The sequence below is a fragment of the Rhinolophus hipposideros genome, assembly GCF_964194185.1.
Source record: "Rhinolophus hipposideros genome assembly, chromosome: 14".
In the NCBI taxonomy this organism is placed as follows: domain Eukaryota; kingdom Metazoa; phylum Chordata; class Mammalia; order Chiroptera; family Rhinolophidae; genus Rhinolophus; species Rhinolophus hipposideros.
The window spans coordinates 12,327,914-12,345,404 of record NC_138060.1 but is presented as its reverse complement, the minus strand read 5'-3'; the positions used below and the strand labels follow the sequence as shown (position 1 = coordinate 12,345,404).

The following is a 17,491-nucleotide window of genomic DNA, read 5'->3' as shown; positions in this document are numbered from 1 at the left end:
AAGATCACAGTGTGGGGACAGAGCCAGGAGAGCAGTTTCCAGGCTCTCGGCCTCACGTAGAAAGGTGCTGGCTCAGGTAATAAATTGGATGGCCATCAGCTGTGGCTAGTTGGCCATCAGCTGTTACCAGTTAGCCATTAGCCAGTAATATAACTTCCGTCGCTACGCTAGGGGGTTTGGTTGGTTGTCAGAAAAGTGGATGGTGGAGAGTGGAGGGTGGCTAGCGAGTGGGGTGTTAGCAAGCGTGGATGGTGGATTGCGGATTGTGTGGATCCTACTTCTGGTGTCTTACCTGCCACCAGCGAGACTCGTGTGCAGGATGACCTCTTGTTGGGGATGTTTGCTTTTGTGTCTCGACCAGCCTCCAGCGAGACTATAATGGTCTGACTCCCCTGTCTGTGGCTCCGTGGGTGTTCCTTTTTGGCCTCACCATGTCCTGCGTTCTTGTGCGGGGAGCGGGACCCCAGTTCCTGCATTACACACAGTTAGTGTCACTTGGGGAGCTTTTGCATACAAGAGACAGAAAAGTAAGCTTTGGCAGGTAATTGGTTCATGTAAATACAGAGGGTGCCAAAAAATGTATACACATGACTTGTATTCATCTTTTGTTATCGGTATATATTACAACTTTAATGAATTTTTTCCTTTCTTAAAATGTGCATACATTTTTTTGGCACCCCTGGTATAAAGCACCCATGGGTTTGGTTTTAAATTAGCTCTGTCTCTGGCTTAAATTTTGTCAACAGAAATCATCTATAGATTTTCTTGCTTGGTTCCATTTTTGAGCGCCTCTGCTGATCCCCTACTTGACTCTCACTCACCCCCTTGAGGCTTCAGGCTCATGTCATAATACCTTCGGGAAGAGAGAAGACTCTCTCCAATTGGCCAGTGCCTCCCCAAACATACCGCTGGGTGGGGTCAGGGCATAATTTACAGTAATTGACAGGCTTAAGCCAAACTGGGTCCACCCCTTGGAGCTGCAGGGATGCAGGCAAGAGATCGTGGCTCTTCAGTCTGTGACTCCTGGCTGAGGGAGTGGGGTATGACGATGACAAAAACAGTGACTGCAGTGGGTTATCAGACATTGAAAAGCACTACATGCCCTGTACTGAGTTAGGTGTTCTGCTCACAGTAACTTGTGTTGTCTTCGTAACTATCCTATGGGGTTTGTACTTTCAGCTCTGTTTTACAGACAAGGAAACTGAGGCTCAACCACATACCCTAATGGAAACCACATGGATTACTCCCAAGGAAGGTCAAGACGCTCTTTTACTCATTGTCCTGATACAGAAAGGAAGACTTATTTGGGAATAATTTTTTAAAGTGAACTAGCTCTAAGCCTCATAGTAGACAGATACATAAAAAAGTTTCCTATATGCATAGAAGATAAAGAAGCCTAACAGTTATTTATTTGGTGTGCTCTAGTGTATGAAATAAAAATAGATTAGGAGACTAGGAGATGGAGAATTTAATTTTTTAGTGCTAGAGGTTTAGAATTGTCAGCTTCCTGGGCTTTGAATAGCTCATCTGTAAAACTGTAGAATGGATTGAAAGGTAGGTACCTAAACCTTCATCATACTTTAAAATTGGGTTGTAACTCAGATTTTAACTTGGTCATTCGGGACCAGTGAGCATGCGTGACACCAGGTTTACTTTATAGATGTATTTTAGGATTTTAGAGGATTCCCACTTCCCTCTGAAGGGTTCATCTTCAGTGTGGAATATCTTCATTGTTTGTTCAGGCATTACTTCTCTTAAAACCAGTCTTTGCATTGACATGTAAGCATAAAGTATATGTTCCCTAATTTTCTTAGTGACTGTCAAATTGTCAACAAAGCTAATAATGCCTTCATGGTGAGATGATGATGATGATGATGATTATCAGTTTGACTATTTGGAATAGAATATATATTGTGTTTTCTTGGTGCCATCGTAATCTTTAATTGGATATACAGTTCCCTTAACCATTTTCTTTGCTTTTTAAAAGCACATTTGATTTTGTTTGGGTGCATTTAAATGTGGACATAGACAGCTGGGATGTATTGTTTGAAGTGTAATTCCATTTCATTTTAGATTCTGGGCACCTGTGATATTTGTCTTTTTACACATCAGTGCATTCAGGTGTGGGCTCACAACAAAAGAAATTTGCATCCAAGATGGGATGGGAGAGAAAGGGAGAGGAGGGCTTGGAACACTATAGCTGGCATTGAAGCTGGGATTCATTGAAGCTGGGATTCATTGAAGCTGGGATTCATGAGGCAGAAGATTGGATTCATTTTAAGTTTTTTTAAAAAATACATCATTAAGCCGTATTTCTTTTCCGAGCATGTTGGTCTGGGAGAGTTTCAAATTTCATGTCCTCAAGTACAACAGGTGACTATTTGGAGTCCAAAGGATGTGGAGGCCTGATACTCCCCATGGGGCGTCTCCAGGGACTCAGACTGTGCTGTATGTGGAGGGTAGAGGGCCTGGCTTTGATGCAGGCACGCTGATGTTGGGTTCCCTACCTGCTGCATATTCGCCTGCGTGACCAGGGACCAGTAACTTAGTGTCTCTGAGCCTGAATACTTCCGTCTGCAAAAGAGATGGAGGAGATCAAATGAGGCTAGAGGCTATTTGCACTTAGGCCGTAGTTGGAACCAAAACCACAGGTTCAAGGTCTAGTTGTATGATGTTGGGCAAATTCAAATTACTTAACTTCTCTAAGCTTCAGTTTGCATCTCTATGGAATGGTCCTGTCATGCAGGTGTCCTGCAGGGTCTCTGCTCCCACTCCCCACATAAGAACGCAGGATATGGTAAGGCCAAAAAGGAACACCCACGGAGCCATAGATAGGGGAGTCATACCACTATATTCTCCCTGGTGACTGGGTTGGAGACACAGGAAGCAGGAACCACACGATCTGCAACGTGCCATCTGCTTTTCTGCCAACCAAGCAACCCCACTTGCTAGCTGCAATCCACTATGCTAACTGCAATCCGCTCTTGCTATCTCAGCCACCATCTTCTTGCTAGCCCCCATCTTCTGCTAGCATAGCCACGGCAGTCATATTAGTGGCCAATGGCTCACTGGTTACAGCTGACGGCCAATTAGCCACAGCTGATGGCCATCCAATCACAGCTGATGGCCATTTACTATGCGAGTGAGTGAGCACCTTTCCAAGTGAGGGCGAGAGCCTGGAAACTGCACGCCTGGCTCTGTGCCCACATGTCCCATTATTGGAACAATAGTGTCTTCTACCTGGTAGTCTTTTGCAGATTAAATAAGATACCGCATATAAAGTTCTTAGTGTATTGTGCTTCTTGGCACAAAGTCAAGGCTCATTGTAAGCTGTGATTAATACTAATAGTAACCGTGGTAATTTCTGTAGGGTCTCCTATAGGTGTTGTTTTTCTCTAAAACCAGGGGGTTCTATTCAATTATTCCAAGGTCTGCGCTTCTAGGAAGTCACCCAGTTGTGTGCACTTGGAACCTTCCTGTGTCTACTCGGGGGGATGACTGTCTCATGTGGCTCTCCTTGTCTTCCAGCGCTGACAGAAGGCTACGTTGGGGCTCTGCAGGAGAACAGACACGGCAGCTCAGCGCAGATCCGCAGGCGCAAGGCTTCCGGCGACCCTTACTGGGCCTACTCTGGTAAGTTGACTTGTTCTGACTAGGGTCAGCAGGCCAGTTCACATCCCATTCAACTCACTCGAAAGCACACTTTGAATCACTTTTCATGCCTGACTTCTGTTTGCTCAAACCTTTTGTAGTTTCCTAAAAGCTGAAATCTTCAAGCCTGTTTTTCTTCAAGGTTATATTAAGTACTTTATCTCTCCCACCTGTTTTCTCAACCTGCTTTTTCCCCTCAATTTATTTTTTGAACTTGTTAATGGGTTATTGTACCAAACGTGTAATTTTCCAAAAGACACAGCCTTTTCTGTCTTTTCAGTGACTGTGATTTCAGAGAGCAGAAAATACAAGGCTAGTCTTGAATTGCTAAATGTCTGCTAAATATTATAAAGCATCCCCTATTAAAATGATCTATTATGGTTTAACCTAAAAAAGTGCAACTTTATTTTCAAATCAGATCTTCTTAGTTCAATATACTTCAGCCTTCTTCTACTTGATGGTGTTCTGCAGTTCTCTTCATTTTTATTTTGACTTTCAGCCTTTGAGCCAGAGAAAAGAAAGAGCAGTATTATAACCATGTTGACTATTACATTGTAAATAACTTTCTTACATTTTAAGGGGGGAAAAATGGAAACCTACAAGAATACACAGAGCTTTCTAAAGTATGCCTCCAACAACTAGCAAATACATGATAGGTGGATTACTGTTTCTAAAAAAGATTTTGATGTTCAAAAATATACGGAAAATGTATTGCAGCCAATTAAGGAGGAATGCTTGAAGAAGATAGACCACTTTGGAAATTATGTTGGCACTGAATAATTCAAGTTCTTTGTATGAGAGAGCTTGGAGGCATTGAACATTAGTCTTAATAACAAATCTATATATTATGCAGTGTTGTTGCATACAGAACGGAAAGGTAAGGTATTGTTTTCATAATGATACTCAGGTTCCAAATGCAGAAATTCTTCCTGCATATCCTCTTAAATTTATGTCAGTGTAAAATTAATAGGCCTGACTTTTAATTACACCTTATCTATTAGCTTTTTGCATTCTTTTGTCTATTGATAAATCTCCTGCCCCTACAGGGAGAATAGCCTATCTGTTTTGTTGTGCAGAGAACAGATAGTGATTCTGAAGTCTTCCATCACACCCAGTTCCTTGTGATTAGAATGATCTAATTAGAGCCTTTTTGTCAACATTTTTGATAAATGAAGGAAATAGGGAGATGAAAGCCAAACTTACGGGTGTGTATACATATATACATATACATATACTTATGCATATCTATATCTTCTTGCCAAGAAATCCAAAGAAAATTTATCTTTTTGTACTCTATGGCTCCAATATCAGTTAGGAAGAGGCATAACGTGGCCATTACTTATATTCATCAATTTAGAATAATAATGCTGTTAGTCGGGAAATTGGAAGTTACATCCCATCAGCATCTGCAATTGAAAATGTCAGTGAAGGAATGAAAGGCTTACACTTTTCCTATTACTTAGTTAAGAATGGACATAAGTGGTGTGGTTTTTGAGAAGGAGCAGTTGTTTATATCATTAGTTCTGGTGTATTTAATGAGTCTCCATTTTGTATTTCTGGAATGCATTGAGTCTGCACTTGGAAACTTCTGTCGGTGGAAGGGCTGATAGTTCAACTTCAGGAGTTTGGCATACTTTTCTGTCAAGATGCATACATGCTTAGGCTTTGCAGGGCCTATGGTCTGTGTTGCAACTACACAGCTACCATTGTGCAAAAGCAGCCATAGATAATACTGGACAAACTCGCAGTGTTCTGGTAAAATTCTCTTTTATCAACATTGAAATCTGAATTTCATGTGTCAGGAAATATTATACTTCTTATTGATATTTGTTTCCCCTCAACCATTTAAAAGTATGGAAACCATTTATTTTTTTGCACGCCACAGTAAAATAGGTGGCCAGTTGAATAGGATCCACAGGCTATATTTGTCAACCCTGTTCTAATTTCTTTTATGAAATTGAGTTAGGACTGTCGTATGAGAAATCCCCCAGAAAGATATGGACTGGTTTGGAAGAACCAGTGAAGTCACTTGCTGGGCATAATGCAGGAAATAAAAGGAGAAGAAAAGAATGAGAGAAGTTACCCATTGATGATACTGATACAAGTGAACTGGCATCTTAAAATGATTAACCATAGAGCTGGGAGGACTATGGGCAGAGCTGGGCCCCTTGTTAACTCTCTAGTCCTGACTTCCTGTTGAAACTTTGTGGTAACTTCCGGGGGAGGGATCTCTCTCTCTCTACACACACACACACACACACACACACACACACACACACATAAAATTTCTTCCTATCCTTAGAAGGTTCTTCTGGCTGAACTAATAATCAAAACGACAAGGCAGATTAGCAGGAGAAAATCAAATTTTAATAAAGTGTGCATGGGGAATTCACATAAGCGTAAAAATGCCAAAGATAGTAAGGCAAAACGAGGTACGCATGTCATTCTAGGAAGGGGGTGGGAATTGGAGGGCAGTAAGGCAATTTATAAGGAGGTGGAAAGAGTTAATGTGTCGTAAACAAGTGTTTGTTGGGCCGTCTGGAAACCCTGGGACACAGAGGACTGTAACCAGAGGGGCCGTGGTGCTGGATGCTGTCACACGCTAGTTCATATAAAACTGCACTCACCTGTGATGGTGGCGCCCTGTCTGGGGCAGCTCCTCCCTCTCAGTTCTCTTAGACAGTTAGGGGGAGGCCAAAGTTTCCTTCTGAGCCTTCTGTTTCTTGAAAACAGACTTCAAATAACCGATATCCCAAAAGGCCTATTTTGGGGTAGCAAATTCAGCTTCCCCTGAAGTGGCGCATATCGGTTCTCAGGTCAGGAAGACTTGGGGTCCAGCAGAGACATTTCCTTAGCACTTGGCAACTAGATCAAGAAAGGGCGCTTCAAACCAGAGCCTTAAAACCACGCTAAACCAGATGTCGGACGATTCGCTGCAGGTATATATTCCTCTAGCTGGAAGCGTGGCCGGAAGAGTGGGGCTGCCAGACGAGAGCCTCGTTGTGTGTAGAGGGCAACGCTTTTTGAAATTTAGCAAAAGCAAAGCAGGACACTTCTGAAAGATTGGTTTAATCGTCCAGGTTTCAATCTCATGCCTCTAATTCACAGATTTCTCTTCGTTCCTCCTAAGATAATGCCCCTGATGCTTGGGGGTGTCATGGTGTGTGAAAGCCTGAATTTTGAACTCATATAGATTACATTTCAAATCTAGGTTTTATCTCTTAATATCTTTATGAGGTTGGGAGGGTTATTTAATTGTCGGGAGCCTCAGTCTCCCCACCTTTGAAATAGGCATAATTACTACCACTTCCTTCATAGAGTTGTTATGGGGATGAAATGAGATGATGTGTATGAAAATTGAACAAATCCCTGTCATAAAGTACCTAATGTTACTTCTTGCTCTTTTTGACTCTATTACTACTTTTGTTGCTATTGATATTGTTGTTAGTGGAATTCTCAGTAGGTAGCTATGATTGTCAGTCGGTGATTACTAGGTGATACTGAGAGCTAAGCAAGTCGAATTATATAATTTATAATTCACAAGAATTACCCAGTTTGGATTTGGGAATGAGGGTTAAGCAAACTGGCCTTAAGTTCAAAGGTTGGTTGGCAGACTACAAACCCCCTCCTGTTTTTCTGAGGAACATTTTATTGAAACACAGCCATGCCTATTCCGTTAGGTATTGTCTTCGGCTGGTTTCATGCTACAGCTGAGGAGTTGACTAGTTGCCACATAGGCCTTTCACCAAAAAGTCTAGAATGTTATTATCTGGTCCTTTACAGAAAAGGTTTGCCCACTTCTGATCGCAGTGATACAGCCTGGGTTTTTGAGCAGATGTTAGCCTGACTCAGACAGAAGTGTTCAGAGATTTGGAACATGTTTTCTTTTAAACCCCTGGCCTTGCTCTTCCTTTGAGCTGTAATATCTGCAGCGACTATTGTAGTTAGCATTCCTACTGATTCTGGTCCTGCTTTTGGAGAGGACTTGCAAGGAGTAAAGATGTGCTGTGGGAGATGGATGAGGGACATGGGTGGGTGCTGGCAGTTCTGGCGCCCCCTGGGTTACTGTGTCTTGCTCATTCATTAGGTTGCCTTTGTGTGTGTGGGTTTTGGTGAATGATACTGAGCTGGTTACTCCGGTGGCATCCCACCCCAGTCACTTGAGGAGAGTTGCATACATATTTCAGCTGTGTAGATAGCTTGTTTTTAGGATATTGTCATAATAGTAACTCACTAATAGTATTAGTGTGACTTTGCACGTTAGCACTAGCTAAGTTGCATCACCTTGGATAATACATACATCCTATTTATATTTGAAATGCCAAAAACTTGACAGTCTGTAGGCTTATCAAACAATTCCATTGTGAACATCTACAGCTTTAGCATAGAGAACTGGAGGAGCCTGGAAATAATGTATTCTTGACCCATTGTGATCATCTGAAGATTGGTTACCTCTCAGCTTCTTAATTTTGTCTGCTGTAAAAAGGTGGGTCGTAATATTTGAGTTCAATGAGAAAATATCATGAATAAGATATATGAAACAGCACATAAATGTAAGATATTACTGTTAACTGTTAATAATAGCAATGTAATTTCAAGATGGCTTTATATCTTTGGATTTATTTTCCTTATACCAAGATAGGGGAAAAGGTGGAAAGACCTTTTTAGGTATTTCATGCAGAATTACGCTGACAAAAAAAAAAAAAAGGCAATAGTTCAAATTAGAGTGTTTCATTGGAAGTATTAAACCAATTTCTTTTCTGTTAATTTCACTCAACTAAGGTACAGATATTTTTCTGTTACTTGAGGTGATGACAGCTCATGAATTTTGGAGTTTGCCCAGAACTTCTGCAATTACTACACAAAAAATAACACATGCTAGGTAGGTCATCTTTGCCGGAAAGGGAAATGAGAAACAAATTTGGAACAAGTTCAAGTGGAAATTTGAGACATTTTTATAAAGCTGTCTGTTTTCTCTCTTCCCCCTCAGAGACTTGGACAAAAACAGGCTGTGGTTTCTACTCCTATCCCATTTTTCTTATCCTATTTGTTTTTCTGCATTTTTAATAGTCTGTATTTTATGTTCCTTCTGTGTAGATAGATTCTATGAATCAAAAGAAGGGGAACATTTCTCCTCGTTAGAGAAATCCAAAAGCAAGACATGCAATGACCAAAATTTCTTGCAAGAGGTATCTGGTGTTGTGGTAGGTGAAGGTCAGGCAGGATTATTCTAAGAGGCATTTGTGCCATGTCCAGGAAATTGTGGGAAGAGATATGCAAGGTCCTTCTAATTGTCCCCAGGGTTTGCTGACCGGCTCAGCTGTAAAATGGAGATAAAAGCACACACCTTGCAGGATGGCTTTGAGGATTAGAGGCAATATTTGTAATAACCTGGTATAATTCTTGGCTTCTGTTCTGGAATGGAACAGGTATTACCTTTTTGGCTCTTAGTTATATGCCACCCCACTACACTTCATACAAACCTCTTGTTTTACTACACACACAGGTATGCGTCTCATTTCCCCAGTTGAATGTAGAATCCTTGAAGACAAGGATTAGTATAGTTTATATTTCCTTGTTTTTCCTGCTGTGTGTAAGAGTATTTCATTTTGTGCATGTTGGGTGCCTATTTTTCAAGTGGGTGGATGGATGGATAAATGAGCTCATGCCAGAGTCTGTGGTTCGGAACTCACTAACGGGATCCTGCCATGGAATTCAGATCAATTACTGGGTGATTGGCAAAAGTTTTCGCCGTTGGATCCTTTTTAAGTAATGAGTTCCCCTGGTGAACTTAAGATATAATTAAATTCCTAAAATAACATTTCCATGCCTATTTTTTTAATAATGTTTATACAGGGTAAAGCAAAATATACATGCGTGCAGAAGTCTGCTTTTTTTTTCTTCTCTTTTTTTTGGGGGGGGGAGGGGAACAGGACTTTATTGGGGAACAGTGTGTACTTCCAGGCCTTTTTTCCAAGTCAAGTTGTTGTCCTTTCAGTCTTAGTTGTTGTGGAGGGCGCAGCTCAGCTCCAGGTCCAGTTGCTGTTACTAGTTGCAGGGGGTGTAGCCCACCATCCCATGCAAGAGTCGAACCCGGCAACCTTGTGGTTGAGAGGATGCGCTCCAACCAGCTGAGCCATCCGGGAGCTCAGCGGCAGTTCAACTCAAGGTGCCCTGTTCAATCTTAGTTGCAGGGGGCGGAGCCCACCATCCCATGCGAGTTAAACCGGCAACCTTGTGGTTGAGAGGACGCATTCCAACCAACTGAGCCAGCTCAGCGACAGCTCAGCTCAAGGTGCCTTGTTCAATCTTAGTTGCAGGGGGCGCTGCCCACCATCCCTTGCGAGTTGAACCGGCAACCTTGTGGTTGAGAGCCCACTGCCCCTGTGGGAATCTAACCGGCAGCCTTCGGAGTTAGGAGCATGGAGCTCTAACCGCCCGAGCCACCGGGCCAGCCCCAGAAGTCTGCTTTGTCATTAGAAGAATGGAAGGCACTATAGCACCTCAAAGTTCAATGTTAATGTTGTTATATTATTTGCCCCTCTCCTAAAGCCTCCTATGAAGTCTCTTAAGGGAATCATTTCCCCAGAGACATTTCCTTTGCATTAGAGATCTTCTGATCTGATGGAACTACACTGCTGGGGAGGAATCAGCCTTAAGATCCATCTTCCCAGCTCAAAAGTACCTATACTTCGATGCTTAGCTTGATCTTTCTCTCCCTTACTCATCAGTCTCCCCTCTGTTTTTTACAATTAAAGTTTATCTTCTCTACAGTTCCCTATTAATCTGTAGTATGTCAGCAGAAGTTATTCATACAACACACTTATTGATTGCTTATTGCATGTCAGATGTTGTGCCCTATTGGGAGGGGCCACAGGAGCTCCTCAGAATTGCTGCTGCCAGATTCCAGACATTAAAGATGGGCAGGTCTTTGCCAGGCATGCAAAGGCCTTGGGGCATGAAATGATCTGGCAGTGACTGGGGACCAGAGGCAACTCAGTCCTTCTAGAGCATACCTGCTCTAGAGAGTCACATCTAGAGAGATGTGAGAGTTAAGGGACTAACGCAGAGTATTGGAGTTGTACCAGGGACAGTCCTTACGTTATCTTACTTGTAACTTAGGACATCTTTCTAAGGATGATAGGGAGTCGTTAAGGATTTCATGGTGGAAATGGATTTTACGTTTGAGTAAGACCCCTGGTCGGAGGGTTAAGGATTGGTCATTGAGGAAAAGGCCAGGATGAAAAACATGTATCATCAGGGATTCGATAGGTAAAAGGAAAGGGCCCTTGGGAATTCATTACCATTAGCACATGGTAGAGAAAGCAAAATGAAGTGTTTAGGATGATCCTCAGGAAGACTGAAGGTGATGTTGCAGTTAGTTTAAAATGAGTAAATGAGGAATGGTGGTGAGTTGGTTAATGAAGATTTAAACACATTCGGACCTATTGAGATGTGGTGGAGTGTTTATTCATATTTTGTTCATTTCTTATTCATAGTGTTCTATTCATATTTCTTACACCCTTTAAACTTTATACTCTTTGGGCAGAACCTGTCTGTAATTAATCTTTGGATTTCTCTGTTCCTACTTAAGTGTGGAAGAGGAGGGCCTCAAGGTGGGAACACATTGTGGAACAAACCGTTTTTTCCTATAGGTACTCTTTTCTCTTTTACACTTGATCTGTGATTACAAAGATAGATAGGGTGAGAAAAAACACAGATGGTCACACACTAATCAGGACTTTATGTATAAAAGAAAAATGTGTTGCCATCTGCTTAGGATACCTTGAGCATTTTTCAGTACTTGGCTGGGTTTGGTTTTTTTCCTCTTCACTATTTGAAAGAAATTGTTCTTGCATCTTAGAGATTTCTTTTTTTGTTCTTTTAGAAAAAAAACTTATTCTAGTCCTTGCCACCTGAGTTCTGACGTTTCTTGGAATCTTTTCTCTCGAGATGGTTTCACAATTGTGTGTGGAGTTAGTTGATGCTATTGTATGTTATAAGAGGACATCGATAAATGTCTTAGTGTCCTTGTGACCCTTCCAAAGTGTATTAGGACGATGAAATACTGTTCAGTGCTGGGTTGATACCAAGTGATACATGTCGGTGATAACAATTTCAATGGTTGCTATGATGGGACATTTAAAATGTGTAAATGGAAAGCTGAGAGTTTGGTTTTTAAATTGGCTGTGATGGTAATGGGTTGATGGAGCCTTTTAAAAATTATTTATTTATTTATGTATTTAAGTGTGTTCCTCCAGGACCCATCAGTTCCAAGTCAAGCAGGCGCCCCAGTCTAGTTGTGGAGGGTGCAGCTCACAGCGGCCCATGTGGGGATTGGACCGGCAACACTGGTGTTAAGAGCACTGTGCTCTAACCAACTGAGCCAACCAGCCACCCCCGTGATGGAGCCTTTTTGAACTGTTTAAAACATATTTTTAATTTATAGTTGACATACAACATTATATTAATTTCAGGTGAACAACATATACCTTACGAAGTGATCCCCGTGATAAGTCTAGTACCCACTGGGCACCGGATATAGTTCTTACGACATTATTGACTATATTCTCATCCTGTACATTACATCTCCATGACTGATTTGATAACTGACAGTCGGTACTTAATTCCCTTCACCTTTTTTGCCCTTTTCCCACAACCTCCTATCTGGTTACCATCAGTTTGTTTTATATATGGGTTTGTTTCTGTCTCGTTTATTTATTATGTTTTTTAGATTCCACATATAATTGAAATATGGTATTTGTCTTTCTTTGATTTATTTCACTTAGCATAATACCCTCTATGTCCATCCAAGTTGTCGCAAATGGCAAGATTTTATTCTTTTTTTATGTCGGAGTAATAATCCATTGTATGTATGTACCATCTCTTCTTTATTGAAGGAGACCTTTTGGAGGGCTTCTTTGCAATATTTGTGAAAATGTTAAATATTGATAGTCTTTGATCCAGCAATTGTAGGAATTTGTCTTTCAGAAACACTTGTGCATATCATATCCCCATAGTGGCATTGTGTTTAACAGCCTAAATAACCATCAGTAGGGACTTGGGTAATTACTGTACAACCTTATGATGGAATACTTACTAAACATCTACAAAATTAAATAGGTCGAGCTAGAAGATACATTAAAATAATAGGGTCAATGAGGTCCCATTAGTGAACAGAGATCAAAAGTTTGGAGGCTACACACAAAAGTTAATTTTGGTTATCATTGAGAAATGAGGGATATTGCCTTTTTACATTTATATTTCTCTAATATTGTAATATCATATAGAATTATATCTAGAATATTTAATTCCTTATACCACTACATTCATAGTATTTTTCTGAAATAATCCTTTTATTTTACAATAGATGGCTGAATTATATGGAATTCAGGTAGTTTTCTTTGTAACAGTTTTGAGAGGAGAGAAAGCCCGAAGAGAAGCAATAGTCTTTTTGTGTTCTCAATTGGCTGTATCTAAAATTTTTAGGTAGACATTTTCACTGGCATTTCAAATTTTATAAAATGCTGATATGAACCATGCAGAAATTAATGAATTGATAGTAATTCAGTTTGAACATCAAGATTTATTGAACAAAGCAGTAGATATTGACCCAGGCAGAGATGAAGTCAATATTTCCTTTGATATAACATAAATCCTAATATTCAGTAACCTATAAATTTAGTGGGTCTACAGAAAGCATATAGAGAGTTATCTATAAGTGTATATTTTTTGTATCTGTGATGGATCTAAGTCACACATCTTTTTTCCTAGTCATAAATTTCAAAGGATGATGTTCTCTCCTTTGCAATTATTTTCTTGGGGCCAGGACTGGGGTGCAGAGTGGGTGGACATGACTAATTTAAAGGTTCAAGGGAAAAATATACCTGGCCTCATACATGCCTACTAATGGGAAAGCAGTTATTTGGCTGGGTGATTTACTGAAGGCTATTTGTCTTCCTTTCTAACTTAACAAAATATACTCATTTATTATGTCTCATTTGGTCCATAAAACCCACTCTCTGACTACATAAAACGGGAATATTCAATCTTTCCCTTTGAATATTGTTAAAGTGTGATTTTTTTTGGGGGGATAAATAAAATATTGCTACTATATCATGTTGAGTAACGCCTTATTGGCCCTTCTTTTGCTGAAATTATTAAGTTGAACTACACTCTTACTTCTTACCTTGTCTTGTCTCTTTGTGGGGGGAGCCCGGTGGCAATATAAAGTAAGGGAGAGCTATTTCGGTGGATTGTGAACTTTCAGTATTGCCAATACATAGCTGGAATAAGTGTCTAATGTGTACTAAAAGATTAAATTTTCTCTCTGTTTAAATGCAGAGGGGAACTCAGTTCACAAGGTTAAGTGTAATCTTGTACCTGAGCAAAAATGATGTGTCTTATATGGTTCTCTTGTGGTCAGTTCACCTGGAGGGTTCTTGCAGTCTGATGACAGTGTAAAATGCTGATGTTAGTCTTCATTGGTTTCTTAAGTGATCCTGAAATTAACCTCATCTTCATCCCCAGCTGGTAATGTCTCATGACCCTATTTGAGATGAGTAGCATTAAGGTAGTGTATCTTCTTGGTTGTCTCTGTTACTATTAAAATTTATCCTGTTCTCTTTTTGATATCAAACTCCATTTTTAAAATCATGTAACTAAGACCTTGTTGAGATTAAAAAACAAATCATGGGGTGGCCGGTTAGCTCAGTTGGTTAGAGCGTGGTGCTGGTAGCACCAAGGTTGCTGGTTCAATCCCCGCATATGCCACTATGACCTGCGCCCTCCTTTAAAAAAAAAACACCAAAAAACAGAAAAAAAATCAGCGTTATGTATATAACTTAGAACCATCCCTTCTTTAGAGATGGTTTCTAGTGATACTACTTTTCGTTAATAATACTGTATAATGTACAATAACTAATGTTTTCCCTGAGTGTAGTATTAAATGAAATTTTATGTCCTATGAAAACTGACTCTACTATGATTTAAGGACTTGACCTTAACGCAATGAAGTCATTTTTTTGTTGAGTTCTTTATCAAGAGAAACTCAGAATTTGTTGCTAATGGGTCTAGAACACTTCTGTCCCTTGCCTACATATGTATACATATTAACAGAAACAGGTCTTCTCTCCCAGAGACTTCTGCTGTTAGAATATTTTAGAATTTGATCTTGTGATTTTCATTATTTCCTGGGACCCTTTATATCTGGCAGGGCATGCTAATTTTCCATTGTGGTGTATTCAGTTTATCGTTAATTATATATTTAAGATTTTATAACAAGTGAGCCAGTTTAAAGAAAGATTTTAACTCAGCAGTTGTACAGCTAGTATTCTAATACGGTAAAATAAGTCTTTTTCTTTAGGAGACATAATCACCATCTTAGAAGAATTGAAAACCTCTTATATGCCATAAAGTCATCCTATATCTGTGATGTGAAAAATCACAAAGGGTATAGAGTTTCCTTGAATTGGCTGAAAAATTAAGGAAAATACGTAGTGCCCTAATTTTAAAAAGTATGGCCCATTGTATGTCCTGATTCTGGTACAGCCATATAAATCATTGAAAATCTTAAACTACCTCCTGGCCCAAGACCCCTGAATTTCCTCTCTCTCACCTACCTGGCTACTCCTCCCATTTGGGGACCTCCTCAGGATTAAGCAGTGGACCTCCAACCCATGCTCCACCATCCATTGTTAGGGGTTATGGCCTCTGATTTGTCAAATGATTTAAATATTTTCCCTGCTTATCACGATAGAGGCAATTTCAGAGAGTGAAAAGCTGGACTGTGGCAGTATTTTAGGGTATGTGTTATGCTCTGCAGCCCACTGAGTGAATTTCGTTGACCTTGACATCTTCCTTGGGTTTAGGAAGCCACTTGATCCAGATTTCCTGTTTATGTTGATCCATATTCTCGTAGTTTGAAGGCCATTCCCTGGGAGGAAAACAAGCTCTCTCTTGAAGCTGCATGGAAATTTGCTGCTTCCAAAGGTCTCATTTAGTTTCTCTGTCCCAATTATTGTTGGCTTCTTTCCCTCCTGGAACCCATTTTTCTCTGTTCCACCCTTCCCCTTAGGTCTAGTTCTTAGGACAATGTTCTTCCTTTTAGCTGGGTGTGCATGCCATGAGTACATTTGGTATTGATTTGTCATTTTGGGAAATTTTAGCAGAAAAATGAAATACGAACCTCTACAAGGTTGTTTGACTAGTGTCTGTAAAGATGAGAGAAGCCATTTACAGTGTGTTTCTGCTTCTGGGACTCACTGTGATAATGAGGGGTATTTTCTTCTCGCTGTTCCAAGTACATAGTCCACACTCTCCTCTTCGGGGGTGATTTTGACACTTTTTGAAGGTCCTGTGGCTTTTACATTCTTCCACCACTTCCTAATGAGCTATCTTACAACATCCTTCTCGTGTAAAAATTGCCCTTTCTCTCACCATCCACTGGGGTGTGAAAAGGTACTTTCAACACTCATGGCCAATTGGACCAAGTACTTGCTGTGCCAGAAGGAACTAGTCACGATTTGCTTTCCTTTGTCATAGGAGTCCTCCCGGTTGGCAATATTGCAAGGATTTTTCTCCCATATTCATCCGAAGTCATTTCCAGGAGCATATGTGTTATAAGGTTTTGTTTTCATATGATATATCATGTTTTAGCTTCTGGAAGAGACCTCCTGATTCTCCTGGCTTAATAATTTGAGGGCAGTTTTCTGTTTCTCGTACCCCTGTAGACAGATGCAGGGCACAAGTAGACAGCAGCATCTTTGTACCTCTTCTATCTTTAAGGTACACTCCCTGTCCTTTCTCCCTTACCATCCTTAGGCAGTAGGGTTGGTCCTTAATATCACTTTCCTCAAGGCCGCACTGTGTATGACTCCAGCAGTTCCAGCAGTCCAATGCTGAGGTGTAAAGTCCAGAGAAAGAAGAGAAAGTATCCCTTTCTTTTGTGTCTCAGAACAGCTAAAATATTGCTCAAAGCAACCCACCCCTGGCTAATCAATCCTTCAGTCTGTGGTCAGAACTGGATCTCATGTACATAATTAATCCAATCACTGGCAAGAGATATGGGATTAGTGTGATTGGCCTACACCAATCAGGATTTACCGAGAAGTAGCAGGGAGAATGGCTTTTGGATAAGTAGCCTGTGGCACCTGCTATCCTTTTTATCTTTTCAAGGTAATAAAAACTTAAGCAACCCCATGGCATGTAACAATGCAGGAAGTTATAGGAAAGAAATGTCTTTTGAAAGGAAAATTTAATTTCAGAAGCCTGATGTGGCACAAATAAAATAATGAAGCTTCATGAATTTGGGATTCTTTACAGTATTTGGAGTTGCACTGTCCAGTTCTGTCACTGCTGGTCATACGTGGCTATAAAATTAATAAAAATTATATTAGCCAAATTTCATATTTTTAGTAGCCACAGATGGCTAGTGGCTACCCTTTTACATCTTTTGCAGAAAGCTGTATTGGATAGTACTGTTCAGAGGATTTAGACATTATAGCGAAGGCAGCAGGTAACATCTATTGAGAGGTAGTGGGCTAGTTGCCTTGTCTGGCTTAATTGGTTTTCACACCAGCCCTCCAAGATAAGCAGAAAGGGAAACCTTCTGTGTGGGGAAGTGGCTCACTGGCGGGCAAGTCAGAGACCTGTCCTGAGCACTGACACCTCTCTGCTGGCCCTGCCCTCCCAGCCACTGGAGCTGTTTGGAAGTGGAGCAAGCTTCCCCATTCTTTCAGGGGAAAGCATTAGATGCCGATGTTGATTTGAGATCTTTTTGAAGAACTTGTACAAGCTCCAAGTGTACAAGCTTCTCAAATTCAGGAAGACCCCAAGCTTC

The 17,491-nt window shown here is 40.6% G+C and overlaps 1 protein-coding gene across 4 annotated transcripts in view; it reads left to right on the top strand.

The window, feature by feature from the left end:
• PTPRG (protein tyrosine phosphatase receptor type G) overlaps window positions 1-17,491 on the top strand; it is a 705,739-nt gene that overhangs the window by 178,683 nt on the left and 509,565 nt on the right. For all 4 annotated transcript variants that reach the window (XM_081072430.1, XM_081072431.1, XM_081072429.1 and 1 more), the window contains exon 2: window positions 3,529-3,633. In XM_081072430.1, coding sequence (XP_080928556.1) covers window positions 3,529-3,633 — 105 coding nt within the window. The remainder of the gene's footprint in view (window positions 1-3,528; window positions 3,634-17,491) is intronic.